The sequence below is a fragment of the Cannabis sativa genome, chromosome 4 (assembly GCF_029168945.1).
Source record: "Cannabis sativa cultivar Pink pepper isolate KNU-18-1 chromosome 4, ASM2916894v1, whole genome shotgun sequence".
In the NCBI taxonomy this organism is placed as follows: Eukaryota; Viridiplantae; Streptophyta; class Magnoliopsida; order Rosales; family Cannabaceae; genus Cannabis; species Cannabis sativa.
This window is the reverse complement of record NC_083604.1, coordinates 82,232,929-82,252,610: the sequence shown is the minus strand read 5'-3', so window position 1 is coordinate 82,252,610 and position 19,682 is coordinate 82,232,929. Positions and strand designations below refer to the sequence as shown.

The following is a 19,682-nucleotide window of genomic DNA, read 5'->3' as shown; positions in this document are numbered from 1 at the left end:
GTTATTATTCAATTGTCATTTTTTTTATTGGTATATTTAAATTAATTTTTAAATAAAAAATAAAATTTTAATGATGTAGACCAATCAGGGACTGCCACATGACCATTGACTTGACATTTAACGATTAAGTACTTACGAAAATTTTAAAAATATAATTTTATTAAAATATTTTAAAACAAAAAGTACCAAAAATAATGTGAAAAAGAAATAAAATAAAATAATATAATATATTTTTAAGTGATATAGAGGTTTATTCATTCATGGAAGGGGGTTTTGCCTTATTTCTTTTTCAAAGATTGAGGAAATTTCAATTGGCTCAAAACATGTTTGTGTTAGTAGCATGATTATTTTTGTCCATATATGAGAGATTCTCATATTTTTATTAGTCACATAGTTTATGGTACGATTATCTATTACGATTGTTATTGTTATATGGTTGGTCGTTTGAATATTTCCTTTTATTTTAGATCGAATAATAGGGTTGTTATTACCCAATTTGTATATCTTTGGTTGATAGTTATTAGTAGATGTGATTTATCACATATTCATTTAGATTAGAGATTTAACATTCTTCGTGCTTCTTTGCTGCTTTAACGTTGGTGGCTTATTGGTATTCTAATTAAAGTTGCTATTAGAGTCTTCATTCTTATTTTTGTAAATGACATTTGTCGATTATGTTCTTTGAGTGATATATCATCATGTAAGATTATCTCTAATGGATGGTGTATATTTTAAGTTAAATTTAACTCAAAATATACTATATAATTATATTTGACTCAATTTTTATATTTGTGATCGAATACACAAGACGTAAATTAGTTATAAAAGTTAGTACTAATATTGAAAATATACAAAACAATACATTTCATTTTTATTATTTTAATGTGTTATAAATATAAAATTATTTTTCATTAATAAATAATATTAATGAGTGAGATTTAGTTAAAAATGTGATATTATTGTTGGCTAAATATGTTTTATATAAAATGAAAGAAACCCTTTTATAAAAGCTGCTAAACTGTTTGGCCGTCACTCTCTTCTCAAATCTCAATCTCACACTCACAGGCACCTTCTCCCCTAAATTTCTCTCTTCTCTGATTCTTCGTTGCTCTCCGCAGTCAGTCGGCACTTGGCTCCACCAGGTACTTTTATTAATAATCTCAGTCACTTAGGTTAAGACTTTTATGCCTTTTTTAGTTCTAAACTTTTAGTATTGATAACTTCTTTCAACTAATTTTGTTTAATTTTCTGTTTATTGCTGCAAATATATATGAGTTTGAATTTTTAAGAGTTGGGACTGAATTAATTTTAAGCAGGAATGGATCATTAGCAAGTATTTGGTATTTGCTTCTCCAAGCTTCAACAGGTATTTAATTTTGATTTTCAGATTAATTTTCCCTAGTTTTTACTTGTATTCAAGATTATTAGTCTTTGATATTTAGAGTTCTAGTTCATACATGACATTAAAAGAGTGTTACAATATCAAACTAATTCATAAAATGACTAACTAATCATATCTTATAAAAGATATTAATAAATTGATATGTTTCATGATTTTTTAAGAGTTTTATTCATAGAACTAATTAATGAACTGGTCATCTTCAACATATTTGAATATCTAGACTCTAGACTTTGAAGAAGAAATAGAAGCACTATTGGATTATTGTAATTAGCTTCCTTTACAGTAAAGAGCTTACACTTCAAAACTTAGCTAGTAATGTACCAAAATAGTGTCAAATTAAGTACCATAATAATTATATTTATATAAATATATATAAAAAATATTAAGGATCATTTTCATTATTAATAAACATACAAATTTACCTATTACCTAAGTCTAATCCGAGATTAGACATACAAAAATGTAGGTGACAAAACAAAACTCTTAGCTAAAATCTTTCACAATCACATTCCACTAAGTTAGCTCTCTTCCTTAGAATCAATGGAAAATTTGTGTATATTTAGATATCACATCATTAAGCACAACCTTTTCCCTGACCTTTAGCCTCTTGGCTGATCCTGGAATGGCTTCTTTTGTTTTTTCACAACCTGTTTTTTCGTAGAAGCTTTTTCTCCTTTAGCTTTTGCAGCTGTTAGCACAGTAGTTGGAGTTCATCATTTAGTGGTAATCATTTACCTTGTTCATTTTTTGTACAATTGAGAGGGATTTCATTAGCATGATCCAATTAATATCTGTGTGCATTTTATCTCATTGTATTTATTTTAGCAGAAAATTTAGCTTAATTACTAACCGTATACTTAACTCTCCTTTTCTGAGTTTATAAAAATTGAGAATAATATAAAGAGGTAATTATAAGACTACTTTTTTTTTGAACAATATAAGACTATACTTTAAAACGGGTAGTTGTCAACTTAGCCTTCTATTCGAGGCCCTAACCCATCTGCTCCTTTTGCCAATTCAAGTAGAAATAGACATGGCTGAAGAGAAAGAAGGAACCAACCTACTGGGTTCTCCAACTTTCAAAGTTCTCGATAATGGCCGCTTCAAGTGTGTTGAGACAGGTCATGAAGTTTTGGACAAAGACAAGGACTCCTACTCCAACAGCAAACGGTGTCGTTTAGGGCTCATCGACTATGCTGTCTCCCACAAGAAGCCTCCTCTTAACGTTTTCAAGCAAGACCCTCTTTCACGGTATTTGATTCTTCTTTGCCCAATTCATAAAGTTCACTTTCTTTTTCTTTTCTTTTTTTAATTTATTTGAGAAACCATGAAGCTATTTCACTTTATTTTGTTTGGAACTTTCTTAGTTCGAAGCTGGTATGCAATATAACTGGAGATACAGTTAATAAGTCCGAGGAACATATCTGGAAACATATAAATGGGAAACGTTTCCTGAATAAACTAGGTTTGTGATTATCCTTTTGTTTGTATTTATTGCAATATTCTTGAAATTCAGAGTTTTGGAGAATTTTTATTGATGCCCTTTTGATATTTGTGTGTGAATTGTGTATAAATTCCTATTTTTATGGTGCCCAAAATGTCTATAGCTAAGATATTTGCTATGAATTTTGTATCAACAGAGGAAATGGAAACACAAAAGCTAAATCCCAATGGCATGGTTGAGGAAGTTTCACCAGAAGGATCTAATCATGCCAAAAATGTTGAGAAAAAAAAGAACAAGAAGAAGAAGAAGAAGAAGAAAAAGAGGAAGGACAAGCCTGTTGAGGAGATTATATCTGCAATTAGAGAGCCTTCTGATGTAGAAAGTGATTTAGAAGAGGCTGAATTTTGGATGCCTCCTTTGGGAGAACGTTGGGACTTTGATGATGGCGGAGACAGGTGGGGTTCAGATTCAGAGTCTGAGCATGAAAGTGATGTAGTTGATGAGAATGGTAAGATTCACATTCATTTAAGATTGAGGGTTTGAAAAATTTGTATGCATTGTTTTGTTCCCTACTTGAAAATATTGATCAACTTCCAAAATCTATGTTATATTCTGGGTGTGATATGATATAAATCCATTTAGTTGAGATTTTCAAATATCGTTGAACACCTTGTGTTTTTCCTGTTTCTCCATGTCTTGAATGCATCTTTTATTTGAAGATAAAGAACCTTTAAATCACATGGTTTTTGGGGCCAAAGTCCATTCTTTGTTTTAGTTTTTCTTCACTGCATACATCTGATGTCCAATTGTCCAGTAAGGATTTCAGGAGAATTCAATAGAGAATGACCCAACCAAACTTGCATTATCGGGAGTTTGATTTGCATGATTTTGGAGGTGTTTTTATTTCGATTTTGTTGTCAGGCTTTTGAGAAGACTGGTTTCAATATTATTATCAAGTATAAAGTTTGTGTCCTTTATCCTGATAATGGATTTTCCTTCTGATTGTAACTTCCTTTTCCAGCTGATGCAGTTGACGACGACGATGATGATAATTGTAAGGAGTTAGAAGAACTTTCTACGGGAAATGTAGTTGAAGATGAAGACGATGATAATAAAGAGTCGGAAGAACTTTTGACAAGGTATGCTGCTTCATAAACTGTGTTGTTTTATACCTTCAGTATTGATTTTCTATTGCAGTTTAAGTTGATATAAAGAACTCTTTTGGTCATTCTATTTACTTATTTTTATGTTCTGCAGAACCAAAAGAATGTCCATAGAAATTGGACCAAGCAACTTTGCCTCAAAAAAGAAGAAAATTAAGAACACTGAGTGTTGATATGCTGTATTTTCTTAGCTTTAATTATTTAATTTCTGGTTTAAAATTACTTTTCAAATGCGACTCGTAACAGTGACTGACAAATCTAGAAGACTAACTCGAACAAATTAGCAAGTGTATAACAAAGAAATGACGAAGCACCAGGTACCGCGATTCAAAAGAGACTAGATGGGAGTTGGCTACAATGAAAATTAAATCACACACCACAAATTTCATCAAGAGAATTTGACAAACTTATTTAATTTGGATGAAATGTATTGCAGCATTTACCTCAACAAATCTGTTGAATTATTGATTATGAGAGACTCTTATTTCCGTATTAGCCAAAACAATGTCGAATGCATGAGAAGAAAAATGGCCACTGGGTGAGATTGGGATCGTGATTGTATTATTTGTTGTCGTAGTATTTTGAGGCTTTCAATCTATTTTCTTTTTTCTGTGTTTGCATTTGTGTCGCGTCGTATCGTATCATGGTTGTGTTGATTCTTTGGCTCTTGGAGAGCTTCGCGAGTCTTTTTTTTTTTTTTCGCTTGGTCTTGGGGTCGTGGTGCCTAAGACCAGGCTTTGGAGCCTCGGCTACTAGGTGCCTTCTTTTAAGGGTTGGAGCTACACATATATAATGGATTACAAATGGGAAATTTGATTTTCTATACTTACATCTACTTAATATTTTAATTCTAAACTAATACATATCACCATTGAAAATATATGACCACTTTTATCTAAAATCCAAAAATACCCCTCTCAAATTTTCCTTACTTTTCTTTAGTGCAAAAATATTAAAAATAAAAATAAAAATTAGTAGTCCGATGGTGGTCCGATGGTCATCTGATGCTACTTTTGTATGTACAAAAACATAAAAAAAAATTGGTAGCAAATTTGGTCCGATGGGTGGCCCGATGGGTGGTCCGATGGTGGCTCGATGGGTGGTCTGATGGGTGGTTCGATGGTGTAAATAGGGTGATGTAAATGGGTGTATTTTAGGGATATCATAAAAGTTGTCATATCTTACAAATATTAGTTATTATTTGTTTAGAAATTTTTTTTTAACCAAATGTAAGCATAAAAAATCAAATTTCCCTTTGTATTTATAAACAAAAATAATTTGAAAGAGAATGTTAGGGCTTACAATTTTGTACATGTTTATATTATTAGACACAGAAAAAAAAAAATTGTACACGTAACTCTATTATTGGTTTACAAATTAAAAAGTTTAATTATAGAGTGGTATGGCCATTTTTTTTTTCCTTTTTTCAATTTTTAATACAAAGATTGCCATGATTATTTGCAGTTTTAGGTGTAGCTTGTAATTTGATTATTTGGATGACCATATAAGTAAACACGGTGCTTTAAATTAAGTAAATATAAATTTTATACTTTGAAAAAAATAAATAAAACTGCTATTATATAATAAAGTACCATTTTGGATCCTCTGTTTTACAAAAGTTACCAATTGGACCCTGTGTTTTGTTAAATGATAAAATGGACCATGTATTTTCTAAAATAGTACAAATAGGACCCTCAATTGATTTTTTGTCAAAATAAAGTTTAATTATAATCCGATCTAAAAGTGCTATGACAAAACTGTTTACATTTTTTGTATCTGTTCGTATTAAGGCTTGTCTTCAAGTTGTTGTATTAAAAAAAAAAAAGTTGTCAAAAATTAAGCTCAGGGTCCTATTTTTACTATTTTAGAAAATACAGGGTCCATTTTGTCATTTAACAAAACACAAGGTCCAATCTGTAACTTTTGCAAAACACATGGTCCAAAATGGTATTTACCCTAAAGTAAATGATACGTTTTACTAGGTAAATAATGTATTTTGAATTAAGTAAATAAACATGCTTTATAAAGTAAATAATGTGTATTAAATAAGAGAAATAGAACCTACAACCCTTCTTAAATAAAGTAAACAAAAACTACATATATCTATCTTTTCTTCAAATTGGAAAACAAAAAGATTACTGATATATCTTTTGTTTGGATGTCCCAAAAAAAAATTAATACCACATATATATATATATATCATACTTATATTCATACTTCTTTTCTCATTTACCATACATATATATTATTAACTACATACATTTTATTATATATATAATATATGACAGCTGAGAGATACAAGTTTTAAATTTTCTTATTGTAGAATAGAGAAAGTTATTATAATTTGTTGATTCTCTGGCTTTTTGGGGAAGATGTAATTGGTTGATTGATCAGAATTTGAACATTATCAAAAAATTATAATTTATTTTTCAAATTGGGAAAAAGAAAAAAGAAAAAGAAATATATACATTATTGCTATATATCTTTTGTTGGATGTTCAAAAAAAAAAAATTAATACCACATATATTCATAATTATCTTTTTCTAAGCTGTAAATGAGTCAAAATTGGAACATAATTTATCATAAACTAATAAGCTATCTTTTCTTCAAATTGAGAAAAAAGAAAATATATTGTTATATCTATTGTTGGAAAAAAAACACTAAAATTAATACATATATACACTAATTCATAATTCTATTTTTCAATAAATATATGGTTTTTCAATGTTTTTCTCATCTGTCAATGAATCAAAATTGGAACATTATTAAAAAAAGAAAGATTAGATTATGAAAAATGAATTAATTATTTCTCTTTAATACGTAGATAAATGTATACATTCAATATAAAAAAGTATATTTTATGACTATATATGATACTTTCCTTGAATTAATCCAATATCAATCCTTACAAATACATTTCATTGTAGTAAAATTCACTAAATAAAATTTTTCCATATATGTATGTATGTATATGTATACATTTAACATAATAAAAACATATTATATAAATATATGTTATGACCAGATACATTTTATTATCTATATATATATTGTTAGTTAATTGATAGTGTATATGGCTATGGAGAAGCTTGTTTCAAGTTGGTCTAATGAGAAAATTACATTGCCGGAATCATACATAATCCCGCCGGAAACAAGGCCCGGCGACCAATCTTTTCCGGTAACAAACTCGATTCCGGTGATTGATCTTCATGAAAATATTAATCAACATGATACCATTATTCACAACATCATCAAAGCTTCTCAAGACTATGGAATTTTTCAGGTGGTGTAATAATATAATGTTACATTAATTTTCTTTAATTAATTTGATACATTATATTATAGTATACTATGTTTTGTAACATTAATATTTGATGTAAATAATACTGTATTATGTAGGTGATTAATCATGGTGTTTGTGAAGAGTTAATGGATGAGACAATGAAAGTTATGAAAGAGTTACATGAGATGTCACCTATTGACAAAGCAAGAGAATGTTGTAAGGACCCTTTGAAGAGATGTAGACTTTACACAAGTAGTAACAATTTCTCAAATGAAAAAATTCACTATTGGAGAGATGCCTTTCTTCATCCTTGTCACCCTCTTGAGGAACACATACAATTTTGGCCACAAAATCCAATCCAATATAGGTACACATATGTGGTATTTTTTAAAAAAATACTTGACCTTACAAATTTTGCTTTATTGGGTTTTTATTAAAAAAAATATGTGGTATTTTTAAAAATTAGCAAAAAAATGTGTATTTTCAAAAAGAAATGTACTGGAATTTATATTAACTTTTACAAAAATACAGTAACACGGAAATCTTTTCAAAAATACTGTATTTTTATAAAACAATAGTAGAACACAAAACAGAACAACTAAAAACAATAGTGGAACAATTAAAAAACAACCGTAGAACAACAGTGAAAACTTAACACAGTACACAGTATAAAATTTACACAGTATTTTTTAAAAAAATTCTGCTCCACAGTATTTTCAGTATGTGGTGTAATTATCCCTATAATAAAAGGGTATACTTTCTTTAATGGGCCATAAGAATTTTCTTTAATGGGCCTTAGTTTAACAAATATGTGGTATTTTTAAAAATTAGAAAAAAATATGTATTTTTCATAAAGAAAAACTTTTTTTTGAACTCCTGAACTAGGTGAGTTCTAAGCACAAGCCTAACTCGCCTTAGCCTAAAGTTAATCATGATGCATATATATATCTAATCTATGACTCTTGTCGTGTCAGGGGAATTTTAGACCGTTGGTTGAAATTTTCAAATCGTCTAACAAAAGAGTATACTTTATTGTTTTTATAGGGAAATTGTTGGGAAATTTTCAGTTGAAGTGAGGAAGTTAGGTTTGAAGATATTGGAGGTGTTAAGTGAAGGGTTGGGATTGAAGAGTGGATATTTTAGTGGTGAGCTTATTGAGAGTCCAATATTATTGAGCAATCATTACCCAGCTTGCCCAGATCCAAGTTTGACATTGGGCTTACCTAAGCATTGTGACCCAAGTCTTATCACTATTCTTCTTCAAGGAAATGTTCTAGGTCTTCAAGTTCCTAATCATCATGGAAATTGGGTTTATGTTGAGCCTATTTCTCATGCATTTGTCATCAATATTGGCTATATTTTACAGGTACATATAAATATCCTTCTCTTTTTTATCCATCTCTATAAATATATTATTATTATTATTATTAATCAAATATTTAATTATTATTTGTTTGAGTTGAGAGTAGAATTTGATGTGTACATTTGCATAGGTGATTAGCAATGGAAAGCTAAAAGGAGCAGAGCATAGAGTGATAAATTCAAGGGTTGATAGAACGACAATATCATTGTTTATTAATCCTTCAAACGACACTATTATTAAGCCAGAAACGACATTAATCCATGGTTCCAATCCTCCACTCCCTCTCTATAAACCCTTTTGCTATGAAGATTTTCGTACCCACCATGTATCAAATACTGCTGATCATCATGCTAATAAATTAGCACAATTTATGGATAAACTCAAATAAGAGACTCAAACAAGACCCAATCTTTACTATTCATTATACAGATTAGAGAAAGAAGAAACAATATTGATATTTTAATATAATTGATGAACTTTATTTGGGTTTTTTTGGATATTATTAGTCATATAACAAATTTCAACATTTGATAACTTACTAGTCTTTACATTATGATGTATATGTACAACTACAAAGAGCATAATTTATGATTCAAACACCATGAATTGCCTTCATCTCCAACTTAATTTTTTAAATAATAAACAGAAATCAAAGTTGGATATGAAGATTATGAAGAGAGTTTCTAAGAATCTTCAGCTCTAATAGTTTTCGAAAAGACCACAAAAAGGTCCTATGAATCTGTAGTAGCAACTCGGCTGTCATCTTCTTCTTCTTCTTCTTGAGCCTCGGAGTTATTCCCTCCCGAGATCATATTCATTAAGGATTTTGTAGCTCGGCCAACAACACGAGAAGTCTTCTTAGCAGCACCAACAACCACTGGTTGTAAAGATATTATAGGCAGACTCGCTCTTTCTTGAATCATCGCTGCATCAAATGAACAAACTAGCTTGGAAATCATCCATAGTAAATCGTCACAAAACAAAAGAACAAGTATTTGGATTTAAACATACACATAGTCTGTTGCCGAGCAAGCACCCCAATCTGTCGAATTCCAGCTTCTGCTGCTTGTACTGCTTGAGTAGACTTAGTGACTCCATCAGATATTTCTTGACTGGTTTCAGAACAAAATACAAATTACACGATACGTTAATTGATTGACTCGTCCTATTACAATTGCCCAAATGAGCCGGCCAGTGATTTTGTATTAAGTCTAACAATAGCTTAGGTATAGTAACATAGGGAAGCAGTTAAAACATCAGATTAAATTATTACCTAAGATCACTTAATTCCAATGTAAGATCGCTGATTTCCATGCCCGAGAGCCTAACCGCTGCCATTGTGCTAGGGAGTTCCTCACGAGCTGTATCTGCTAGCTTTGAAAGAGCTGTTGCAGCCCGCCCCATCGCCTACGGCACAAACATGAGTGATCAGTTTCATCAATAACTGAGAATATAAGACTAAAGTTTTCATTTTTTTCCTTCTTTTCAAAGAATGAACACATTTTGCCACACATCAATAACTCATATCTAAGAACAGAATGCCTTGTTTATACCAGAAATCTCATCAAACAATGAGTGAGAAATCAGTGTACCAATATACTTTACATAAATATTGAGACTTAAATGTGCCACTCATCATATAAATATCCCAAGTTCCGAGATCATTGCAGAACAACAGAATGTACTTTGTTTGTTTTGAGGTTGCTACAAATGCAGAAGTGTATGGTGCCTAGCAGCCTCTTTGTTGTCATATCATTATTGGTGTAATTAAATAGCGAATTCATATAATTTAATATAATAACTTTTAGGGAATAGCACTAATCAATCACAACGCGAAACCTCTAGAAAGTGCTATGCATTACTGGTGCCTAATAGCAATGATTAGGTAAGATGGTGGCTATCTTTTTTAATTGTTTCTTTTTTGGAATAGGTAACTCGTTAGAGTTTTGTTTGGTTCCATTACTTATTTTTTCAATAAAACTTCCTGTTTCTTTCTTGCCAAAAACAAAGCAGAACAGAAGAAACACACACATTTTTACACAATTCCCCTTTAATTTCTTCATTTTCAAAAATCCCATGACAAATTTCAGATACAATTTTGATAACAAAAAGCTCTATTCAATCACAAACTAGGATCCAAAAGAGAAGGAAACTTACATACAGAGTTGGAACAGCTGCAGCTACAAGGCTTATAAATGCCATAGAAGTCTGCACAAAGTTTAAAGAAACAAGCTTTATCAAAACCCAGAAACTAAGTTTGAGTTTTGAGTCTCAGATTATTGAATTTCACATTCTGTCTCTAAATTCAAACCATTGAATCATATTAACCCAAATTTCCTTCTCAAAATCACATAAAAATTTATATCAAATTATTCAAACGAGAGAGAGAGAGAGAGAGAGAGAGAGAGAGAGAGAGAGAGAGAGAGAAGAGATTACCGTGCAAGCAATGAAAACAAGAAGAAAGAAAGCCTGATCACTCAAGCTCAATTTCCCCATCGATGGAATCGAAAGTCTAGGGTTTCCCACTTCCACACGCCATTCAATTTCAGCTCCTTCGTTCTTAACTCCATCAAGCTCTTCACTCGAACCCTCCGATGTCGATTGAGAGGAACTCGGAGCAGAGAACACCAACAACCGGTAGGGCTTGAAATTCGAGCTCAGAGATATGGAATTGCAGAAGCTAGATCGGAGAAGAGTAATCGAACTTTGTGTTGGCCACGAGGAATTGAATCTACAAATTGGAGGCAATAATAGTCGAAGATGAGTGTTTGTTGTGAAAGAAGGGGAAAAAGTTTTCATCTTGAGAAAGATTAGCTGAGAAATAATACTAAGCTATAGCTCTGCTATGCTTCCATGTCCGCCATTGGAGATAATTTTGAGCTTTTTTTTTCTTTTGAGAAATTTTTGAGCTTTTTAGGTCCTAAAATAAACCTTTTTTTTAAGAAAATTTATTTCTATGAAGAAGAAAATTTAATAATCCTTACAAATTTAGGTGGGTATATTTAATGAGAAACAATTTATTTTATTCTGAAAATCAAGTGTAAATACTATTTTGGACCCTCTGTTTTACAAAAGTTACCAATTGGACCCTGTATTTTGCTAAATGATAAAATAGACCATGTATTTTCTAAAATAGTACAAATAGGACCCTAAATTGATTTTTTTTGTCAAAATAAAGTTTAATTATAATCCGATCTAAAAGTGCTATGACAAAACTGTTTATATTTTTTGTATCTGTTCGTATTAAGCATTGTCTTCAAGTTGGTTGTATTAAAAAAAAATTGTCAAAAAATAAGCTCAGGGTCCTATTTTTACTATTTTAAAAAATACAGGGTTCATTTTGTCATTTAATAAAACACATGGTCCAATCTGTAACTTTTGCAAAACACAGGGTCCAAAATGATATTTACCCGAAAATCAACTCTCATTTCTTAAAATTATTAACCACAATTCTTGAGTTTTATTCTATTAGAAATATTTACCACACTTCTTGAGTTTTTTTTTTTTATTTTCTTCCCTATCTTGCGGCACATATTGTGTGCACTTTTTTAAATAAAAAAATGTTTATCACATTTCATTAAAAAAAATCTAACTGTTTGAAGACAATTTAAAAATTATGAACAAGCATATAATACTCTTGTTTCAAATTTTCATTGGATTCAAGCCTCAATTTTTAAATTACGGATCATGAAACTACTAACTGTCACAAAATATCTGTTCAAACACACTCTTCATCATTATTCTTAATAAAAGTAGTCACTGCGTAAGTAACACCATTCACAAGCACCGCCAACAATTATTATCAAAGAAATCACATCTAAAATAATAGAATGAAAAACAACATTAGAATGTGGATAATTCACCCAATCCACAACTATCATAGAGGCACATTCAATACTCGAAATAGAGAAACCAAATCTCATAGAAAAGAGAAGGTCAGGTTTAATCACAAGTAACTCATCCACACTCACATGGATGTCCCCCACCACCCCTAAGCCCAACAAGCCCACACCACCCCCTCCCCATCATGCACCACACTGCCTAACTCCACAAACCCTTATCTAGAACCACCGAAGCATTAGTGGACAAACAGAAACACCCTGCTAGTGGTGGAGACCACCGAACCACCCTCCCGAAGCTCCCTAAATTCACCAAGAGCATGCTGAGCCAACTTCAAGACCACCTCCAATCTCAACTGAACCTCGCCAAACAACACAAAATTTCTACCAAACCAAACCCACCAAGGAACCATCACCACCACAACAAACAATAGTTGGGGCACCTCATGAAAAAGTGCCACCAAAAGCACTAGAATTAGGGCCTGCTTTGAAATTTAAGGGCCATAGGAAAAAATTATTTTTGAACCCTTATATATGAAAAATGCAATATTTTTTAAAATCAATAAAAAAAAATAAGAATTATTTCACAAAAACATAAAAACAACAAAAAAAAATTACAAAAATACAGTTTCATAGAATTTTAAATATTTTTACGATTTTTTTGATTTTATTTACAGAAAATACGGTCTTTTTATGTTGTAATCTTGTTAATTTTTTGTTATTACTTTTATGTAGTTTTCTTGTTGATCTTATGTTGTTTTCGTGTTATTTTTTGGAAAACCGTAAAAATGTAAAAAAACATTCTTTCAACATAAAAATGTAAATATTTTACAAAAAATGGTACCTTACGTAATTAATTCAAAAAAATATATATTTTTAAAAGGAAAATTTTTTTAGGGTCCTTGACTAGGTAGGCTCTAGGCACAGACCTAACCCGCTTATACCTAGAGTATCTAAAATTGGACCATATTATGTGCACTTCTAAATAAGGTAATATTATGCAATCGTTGAGATAATATAATTTTTAATTATTTAAAATCTTCCACCTTCAAACGATTACGACTAATAAATTGTACATGGGGTGATAATATGACAACTACACATCATTTTTTTAATAGTGGTATTCATTATAGTTACAATATCATTATAGTTTACAGTACCGAAAATCAGAGTTCCTCATATTCTACTTTACCACGTGTTCAAAAAAATTCAATTTATTTTCAGCATTATAAACTATTGAAATTTTTTTAAAATTTACAGAAATGGTATTATAACTATAACAAACACAATCATAATTATCTTTTTGAAAGAAAAAAATACTCTAATATATATTTTCAAACACAGAGATTGATAAAAAAAATTATAATAAGAAGTTGACGATAGCACTCCTAATTATAATAAGAAGTTGACGGTAGCACTCCTCTAAGAGCTTTTCCCCAATCACTGCAAAAGAAAATCAAGTGCAGGATTATTGACCATTCAACTAATCATGTGGACAAGATTGAAGACAACAAGTTAAGTCATCAACTTCTATCTATTTAGTTGTTTGGTAATTTTTTTAAGTTGTATTCATTTTATTTAGACCATTGAAACTCCCATGTGATTTCATCTTTAATAATTAGAAATACATTTTACAATATTCTTTGATTGTTTATCGTTGTGCAAACACAATTACACCACACTCAATCAGATTTGAATTCACTAACCACTAACAACAATAAAATAAATAACCCAACCCAAACAATTGAAACTACTGTCTTTCTTACATGATTGTCATCTACAATTATAACTCACTATGTTATGCATTAATTTTCATTATTAAATGCTCTAACAAGTTGACAAAAAGAGTAGACACAACAAAATCAGAAAAAAGATTCAACAAACGAAAAATATAAACAAAGTCCAATTCTTAATCCTACACAGCAGATTGGAGTACCTAATAATCAGATAAAAAAATGACACTAAGTACCATCACATGAAGAAAAATTATGGATAGGGGCAAAACACATGCCCTCACCAAAGAAAAATTCTAAACTTTTATTGTTCTGTATGTAGTATTGTAGTTTGGAGTTTGTCTAACCATTTTCAATTGGACCTCAGATTCTCTAACTATCTACAGGCAAGGGCATCCCAAGGTCTTCAATACATCATCTCAATCTCATACACAGAAGAAACGTAATTTAGGCCAATATGCAATTTTACATGGTCTGGAGAAAACATTCTACTGAATCCAAATTGCCCGTCGATTAAAAAACGTTTTGACTTTGCATGAAGAAAGTTCCAAACAGTTTCATATTGACAATCTGTGCACATATGAAGGCTTTAGTAATGAACTCACCTTCTTCTATACATCTTTGTATAATAACTGATATTTCGGAATACGTTCTGGTGGCAAGGGACAATGCACAATAAGCTTCCCTTTCATGGCTCCTCTATATATAGCCTACCAAAAAGATAAGCAGATATTCAAATCAAAGCTCATAAAGACATACATCAGATAGTTTAAAAAATCAAAGGTAAGAAAGCTATAGTACAGATTCATACAACTCAAGAACAATTAATGAATCACAAATGGTCACAAAGAAATAGGTACCTCTACTACATCAATGAAATCTTGCTTTTGGTGAAATGCTCCCACCCATTTAGTATGATCAGCGGTACTGCATTAACATAAGACTATGAGTTTAAGAAAATGGTTTCGACAGAAAAAAAATTCTCCCTAAACTATAGAGACTATTTGCTTAAGAACTTTGGTCTAATTTTACTTAGAGAATTCTGACATGGATGGATGAAAATTTAAGAGACATAATTTGGTAAATATCAAACTTCGATAAGGGCATCATTTATTGCACAGACAATCACCGAATTAGTCCAACAAAGAAAATTTTTAACAGCTGGAAAAATTCAAAGGGCATGATCATCCTATTCAAATATACTAAACAATACTGGATGATATTGCTATCTAATTCATATTTCAACTCCAAAATTCAAGTTTCAAAGGGGGGTTCACAAGCTAATCATCCTACTTGATTGATTGATTGATCAAATGTTTAAAAATAATAAGAAATTATTAAAAATACCCGGAATCCATCTTCATGTGATGAGCATTGAAGAAAAAAATAGTTGAAGGTATGAAAGTAATGTCAAAATAGTTGACATAAACTTGAACATCTTCAGAATCAATATCTACCAAAGCCACAGTTGCAAACTTAGAAACCTCCCGCGCCGATTTACAGAGCTGTGTTGAGAATAGAAGAAGAATTAAGTAACAATCAAATCAAATAAAATAAATAAATAAAAGAGAAAGTAGAGAGACATACGACGTCGTCGAGATGGAGGCAAGCAGAATCGGATGGTCGGCCGAAGCGGAGGACAAGGACCTTTTCTAAGGTGTCTCTAATTATGGAGTCTACCTCATTCTTCTTCCTCAGAGTTTTCAGAATGTAACTCATTCTTCTACTCTTTATGCCTTAGAAGATAACAATAAATACAAATCAAAAAACCGCATATACAGTTTTTCCAATTTTCCAAACAGCAAAATCAAAAAACTGCAGAAATCGCACAGCAAAAATTTGATGTGGTTTATACTAACGACAAGTAATTTGATTATCAATAAATTTCATTAAAATCTAATAAAAATTACAACAAAATTAAAAGCTAAAAATACAACGAAGAATGAGCAAGATTTTTTCAGAGAGGAATGATGCCCTAAAACTAGTGGGCTTTGGCCTGGGCTTGGGCCTTAACATATATCAAAAAACTGGTATTTTTATAATATAACAATTCAAATCAGGATTTTTCTACTTCAACTTTTATAACTTTTATATTTACCAAATCATATTTTTTAAACTATTAAAAAATTTAAAATTATTAAATTTAAATTTTTTTATCTAATTTTATTTAATTTTTATACTAAACTAACAATTGTGTTCCCTAAATTGTAATTACATTTAATTCCTTTTAATAATGAGACTAATTCGATAAAGTCTAACACTCAAAAATATACCTACAAATACAAAATGTGTAGTTTAATTGAAGTCATCAATTAATCAAGTAATCGAGATTGTATTAATGTATAAAAGCTTGTTAATCTTCAAATGCAAAAACAGGACATCCAATAATCCAAAACTAATTTCATGTAAAATCTAATCACAAATCTGTTAAAACAAGTGATTTTCTCTAACACAAACTATATTAACTGAACATGTGAGCCTCAAAAACCAAACAAAGAAAAATGTTGTTATTCATATCATGGAGATAAACCAAATCAAATATTCCGACCACCGCCACTTTTCCGACCACCAAATTTACCGCCATTATTCGGGTTGGCAGAAGTAGAAGCAATTGCTGTTCTTGTGTTGTGTTGTGGTGGTTCCGCCTCAACAGGCACAGCATTGTCGGCCCTAGCCCGCAACGATTTTCGGTACCTTGTCTTTTTATGTCGGTTGTCATATGGTATGAAACTTCCAAAAACAATCTGTCATTTAAAAACAAATAAACATCATCAATATAAAAACTTATTTTTTACTAAAATGAAACAAACATTTATAGAATATGTTTTGTTCTCTTGTATTATATTGTATAGTATTATATTAAATTATATTAATTAAAATAGTTTTCCGAACTATTTAGGGTTACATGATTAGTTGGGAAGCCTATCAAATCCCGAACCTAATTAGGTTCGGGATAAATAGTAAAGAGAAATTAAAAAAACTCGCCTTTATAGGACTAGCAGCTGTTAGTGTACCGACAAGAGCACCGCCGATGGCATTGCCATTAGAATCGGCAAATGAGACACTCAGGCCACCGGTCGGACGTCCGGTTGCATCAGTAGAAGTGTATGATCCAGATAAGGACAGTAGCTCAAAATGGCCCTATCATAATAAAATTCAGACTTGTTCATATCAAATGACAAAATGTAAATAAAATTAACAATAATTATAATACCAATACCATTATGAGGAGTAGAGGAAAAAGAAAAGATCCAAATTTTAGTAACCAATTCTGTCCTTTTTCATATTTTTTTGTTCATATGGGAAAATGAATAAAGAAAAATATTACTAACCCGTTGGATTTTAGTTGGTAAAGAAAAAGATAAAATAAATAAATAAAATAAATTCTTATATTTGATATATAAATAAAAATATTGTATATAAAAAAAATTAACTCAACAAAATTTTCCATACTAAACGTGAGAATTTGATATTTTTTTCCTTAACTTTTTATCTCCTCACTAAATATAGGTTAAGGTTATGTTTGAAAGTTAAATTTTAAGTGAGGAAAAAAAAAGTGAAAACTGTGAACACAAATAAATAAATAAATTTTTCAATTTTTTAAGTTTCCATACTAAATATGATTCATATTTTTTTATTTTCCATTTTTTTTCTATATTTTTCTTTTCTCACCAAAATTAAGTTTCAAACATAACCGAAGTGTTTGAAAAGAGAGGAATTCATATTACTGTTTTTTCTGGTAACTATTTAGTACAACAATGGTATCACTAGTAACTATTTAGTTATTATTATACTATATATATATATTATACCTCTCGTGTCAGTGTCTCATGATCAGAAGAAGAATCAGGTTTACGAATGACAACTTTGGAAACTTGTCCACTAGCAGTGAGAACACAAATTCCTCTGGGACCCTTCGCAGCAAAAGACATAATTTTTTGTACAACATTCTGCATGTTTAAAAAAAATAAAAAATCAAACTTTATTACTATTAATACAAAACCCAAATGATATTTTTCAAAGATTTGATCTTTAAGTACATGAAAATGTTCACTTATTTAATGTTACCTACCTCTCCAGAATCAATAGTGATCTCATGTGATTTGAAGTCTCTACAGGCTGTTTCTCTAAGCAATCCACCTTCATGGATCAAATCAAAGTATTTGGTCAAAAAATGTTAAATTTGGAAGAATAAAGAAAAAAATCATAATTTTCCAATCATTTTTCTTGGTAAGCAAACAGATATTTTACACAAAAAAGAGACATACACAAAACAAAGACAACCTGTGTTTCAAAACAATTCACCTTCATGGATCTAATCAAAGTATTTTGTCATATGAGAATTAAAAAAAAAAGAGCGCTGTTTTAAAGATATGATTTTGAAGCTTTGTGATGTAACAAAAATGAATCTTGGGATCAAAGTTTGTGACATTAGAAAGAAGAGAAAGAAACTCAGAATTTTCCCATCATTTTCTTGGTACACAAACAGAGCTTTCACACCCAAAAAAAAAAAACAGAGATAACCTAGTTGAACTGAGTATTTCTTCAAATGTTAAATTTAGAAGAAAAAGAAAGAAAAAAAAAGATGAAACCCTGTTTTGAAGATATGATTTTGAAGCTTTGTGTCGCGAAAAAAAGAATCTTGGGATCGAAGTTTTTGACTTTAGAAAGAAACTGAAAATTTTCCCATCATTTTCTTGATAAACAAACAGAACTTTTACACCAAAAAAGAAAAACAGAGACAACCGATTTGAGCTGAGTTTAACCGAGTTGGGTTTCTTGAACTCACCTATAGCAGCAAGCTGTTGGCGGTTACCAGACCCAGGAGGCCTTCCTCTCCCTCTTTTAGGCGACGGCAGCAGCAGCGGCGGAGGCGGTGACGGCGGTGGTGACGGCGGCGGTGATGGGGGGGCAACCTTCCTGGGCCTCCCTTTTTTCCTGGACAACCCGAGTCGACGTGGAGGTGACCCAGTAGAGACAGTAGTGTTCGAGTTTCCTTGAGACCCAGAAACGTTGATCGAATCCATGAACGTTCAAACAAAATTACAGCTGAAATATTTTATGTGATCGATCAAATTCAGTGGTGAAGTTTCAAAGAAATGTTTTTTGATTATGGCGCCAGAACAAGTTTACAAGAAGGCTCTTGTTATTTTCAGTTACTTCTGTTATATTAAGAAAGTTGCTTTTACGAAACTACCCTTCTAAAGAATGGGCTAAGACCATTTGAGACTATGTGTTTTTCCAAAATTTGTGGATAATAACTTCAATTATCACTCTATCTACATAAGTTAAAGAATTATTATTACCGTCTAAAATTAAATTTATATATTTATTTCGAGTTAAATTTAGATAATTATGCTATAAATTACTCTAATAAATACATGTAATTTGAATGTGTTTGGAAATATTTTTTTTAATCAATTTTTCATTTTTAAAATTAGAAAAGTGAAAATAT

The 19,682-nt window shown here is 30.7% G+C and overlaps 5 protein-coding genes across 12 annotated transcripts; 2 read left to right on the top strand and 3 right to left on the bottom strand.

The window, feature by feature from the left end:
* The first annotated feature begins 957 nt into the window (after window positions 1-957).
* Window positions 958-4,625, top strand: LOC115714061 (chromatin modification-related protein EAF7). Of its 6 annotated transcripts, none has more exons than XM_030642592.2 (7): window positions 958-1,142; window positions 1,317-1,366; window positions 2,425-2,653; window positions 2,770-2,867; window positions 3,043-3,354; window positions 3,868-3,985; window positions 4,104-4,625. In XM_030642592.2, exons 3-7 carry the CDS (start codon window positions 2,436-2,438, stop codon window positions 4,180-4,182), a joined length of 825 nt encoding a protein of 274 aa, XP_030498452.2. In that variant the 5' UTR covers window positions 958-1,142; window positions 1,317-1,366; window positions 2,425-2,435; the 3' UTR covers window positions 4,183-4,625. The 6 variants fall into 6 exon arrangements, with proteins under 6 accessions (XP_030498452.2, XP_030498454.2, XP_060970730.1 ...); XM_030642594.2 differs by having other exon boundaries at window positions 985-1,142; window positions 2,428-2,653; window positions 3,877-3,985; XM_061114747.1 differs by having other exon boundaries at window positions 985-1,142; window positions 3,877-3,985.
* Window positions 4,626-6,941: 2,316 nt separating this feature from the next.
* On the top strand, window positions 6,942-9,264 carry LOC115713902 (hyoscyamine 6-dioxygenase-like). The gene is made up of 4 exons (XM_030642381.2): window positions 6,942-7,292; window positions 7,409-7,659; window positions 8,337-8,658; window positions 8,786-9,264. Exons 1-4 carry the CDS (start codon window positions 7,083-7,085, stop codon window positions 9,041-9,043), a joined length of 1,041 nt encoding a protein of 346 aa, XP_030498241.2. The 5' UTR covers window positions 6,942-7,082; the 3' UTR covers window positions 9,044-9,264.
* On the bottom strand, window positions 9,113-11,644 carry LOC115714962 (uncharacterized). The gene is made up of 5 exons (XM_030643728.2): window positions 11,092-11,644; window positions 10,813-10,863; window positions 9,929-10,062; window positions 9,667-9,767; window positions 9,113-9,580 (listed from the first exon to the last, which is right to left on the bottom strand). The coding sequence occupies exons 1-5, from the start codon at window positions 11,452-11,454 to the stop codon at window positions 9,387-9,389; spliced, it is 843 nt and encodes a 280-aa protein (XP_030499588.2). The 5' UTR covers window positions 11,455-11,644; the 3' UTR covers window positions 9,113-9,386.
* A 1,935-nt stretch (window positions 11,645-13,579) lies between these two features.
* LOC115712306 (uncharacterized) lies at window positions 13,580-16,170 on the bottom strand. Of its 3 annotated transcripts, none has more exons than XM_030640568.2 (5): window positions 15,815-16,170; window positions 15,575-15,732; window positions 15,088-15,154; window positions 14,833-14,937; window positions 13,580-13,937 (listed from the first exon to the last, which is right to left on the bottom strand). In XM_030640568.2, the coding sequence occupies exons 1-4, from the start codon at window positions 15,944-15,946 to the stop codon at window positions 14,839-14,841; spliced, it is 456 nt and encodes a 151-aa protein (XP_030496428.2). In that variant the 5' UTR covers window positions 15,947-16,170; the 3' UTR covers window positions 13,580-13,937; window positions 14,833-14,838. The 3 variants fall into 3 exon arrangements, with proteins under 3 accessions (XP_030496428.2, XP_060970735.1, XP_060970733.1); XM_061114752.1 differs by lacking the exon at window positions 13,580-13,937 and adding an exon at window positions 14,234-14,651 and having other exon boundaries at window positions 15,815-16,146; XM_061114750.1 differs by lacking the exon at window positions 13,580-13,937 and having other exon boundaries at window positions 14,234-14,937; window positions 15,815-16,146.
* Window positions 16,171-16,539: 369 nt separating this feature from the next.
* Window positions 16,540-19,492, bottom strand: LOC115713901 (AT-hook motif nuclear-localized protein 1-like). The gene is made up of 5 exons (XM_030642380.2): window positions 19,017-19,492; window positions 18,300-18,367; window positions 18,040-18,177; window positions 17,213-17,368; window positions 16,540-16,971 (listed from the first exon to the last, which is right to left on the bottom strand). The coding sequence occupies exons 1-5, from the start codon at window positions 19,252-19,254 to the stop codon at window positions 16,762-16,764; spliced, it is 810 nt and encodes a 269-aa protein (XP_030498240.2). The 5' UTR covers window positions 19,255-19,492; the 3' UTR covers window positions 16,540-16,761.
* Between the last annotated feature and the right edge of the window lie 190 nt (window positions 19,493-19,682).

Coding starts and splice junctions, on each gene's coding strand:
- LOC115714061 (XM_030642592.2), top strand. CDS start 2,436: ATGGCTGAAGAGAAAGAAGGAACCAACCTACTGGGTTCTCCAACTTTC. Junction 2,654..2,769: donor AAGCAAGACCCTCTTTCACG/GTATTTGATTCT, acceptor GAACTTTCTTAG/TTCGAAGCTGGTATGCAATA. Junction 3,986..4,103: donor TCGGAAGAACTTTTGACAAG/GTATGCTGCTTC, acceptor TATGTTCTGCAG/AACCAAAAGAATGTCCATAG.
- LOC115713902 (XM_030642381.2), top strand. CDS start 7,083: ATGGCTATGGAGAAGCTTGTTTCAAGTTGGTCTAATGAGAAAATTACA. Junction 7,660..8,336: donor CAAAATCCAATCCAATATAG/GTACACATATGT, acceptor TTGTTTTTATAG/GGAAATTGTTGGGAAATTTT. Junction 8,659..8,785: donor ATATTGGCTATATTTTACAG/GTACATATAAAT, acceptor ACATTTGCATAG/GTGATTAGCAATGGAAAGCT.
- LOC115714962 (XM_030643728.2), bottom strand. CDS start 11,454: ATGAAAACTTTTTCCCCTTCTTTCACAACAAACACTCATCTTCGACTA. Junction 10,864..11,091: donor TTGTTTTCATTGCTTGCACG/GTAATCTCTTCT, acceptor AACTTTGTGCAG/ACTTCTATGGCATTTATAAG. Junction 10,063..10,812: donor CAGCTGTTCCAACTCTGTAT/GTAAGTTTCCTT, acceptor TTTGTGCCGTAG/GCGATGGGGCGGGCTGCAAC.
- LOC115712306 (XM_030640568.2), bottom strand. CDS start 15,946: ATGAGTTACATTCTGAAAACTCTGAGGAAGAAGAATGAGGTAGACTCC. Junction 15,733..15,814: donor GCCTCCATCTCGACGACGTC/GTATGTCTCTCT, acceptor TTCTCAACACAG/CTCTGTAAATCGGCGCGGGA. Junction 15,155..15,574: donor CACATGAAGATGGATTCCGG/GTATTTTTAATA, acceptor ATGTTAATGCAG/TACCGCTGATCATACTAAAT.
- LOC115713901 (XM_030642380.2), bottom strand. CDS start 19,254: ATGGATTCGATCAACGTTTCTGGGTCTCAAGGAAACTCGAACACTACT. Junction 18,368..19,016: donor CCAACAGCTTGCTGCTATAG/GTGAGTTCAAGA, acceptor TGATCCATGAAG/GTGGATTGCTTAGAGAAACA. Junction 17,369..18,039: donor ATGAGACACTGACACGAGAG/GTATAATATATA, acceptor TTATTATGATAG/GGCCATTTTGAGCTACTGTC.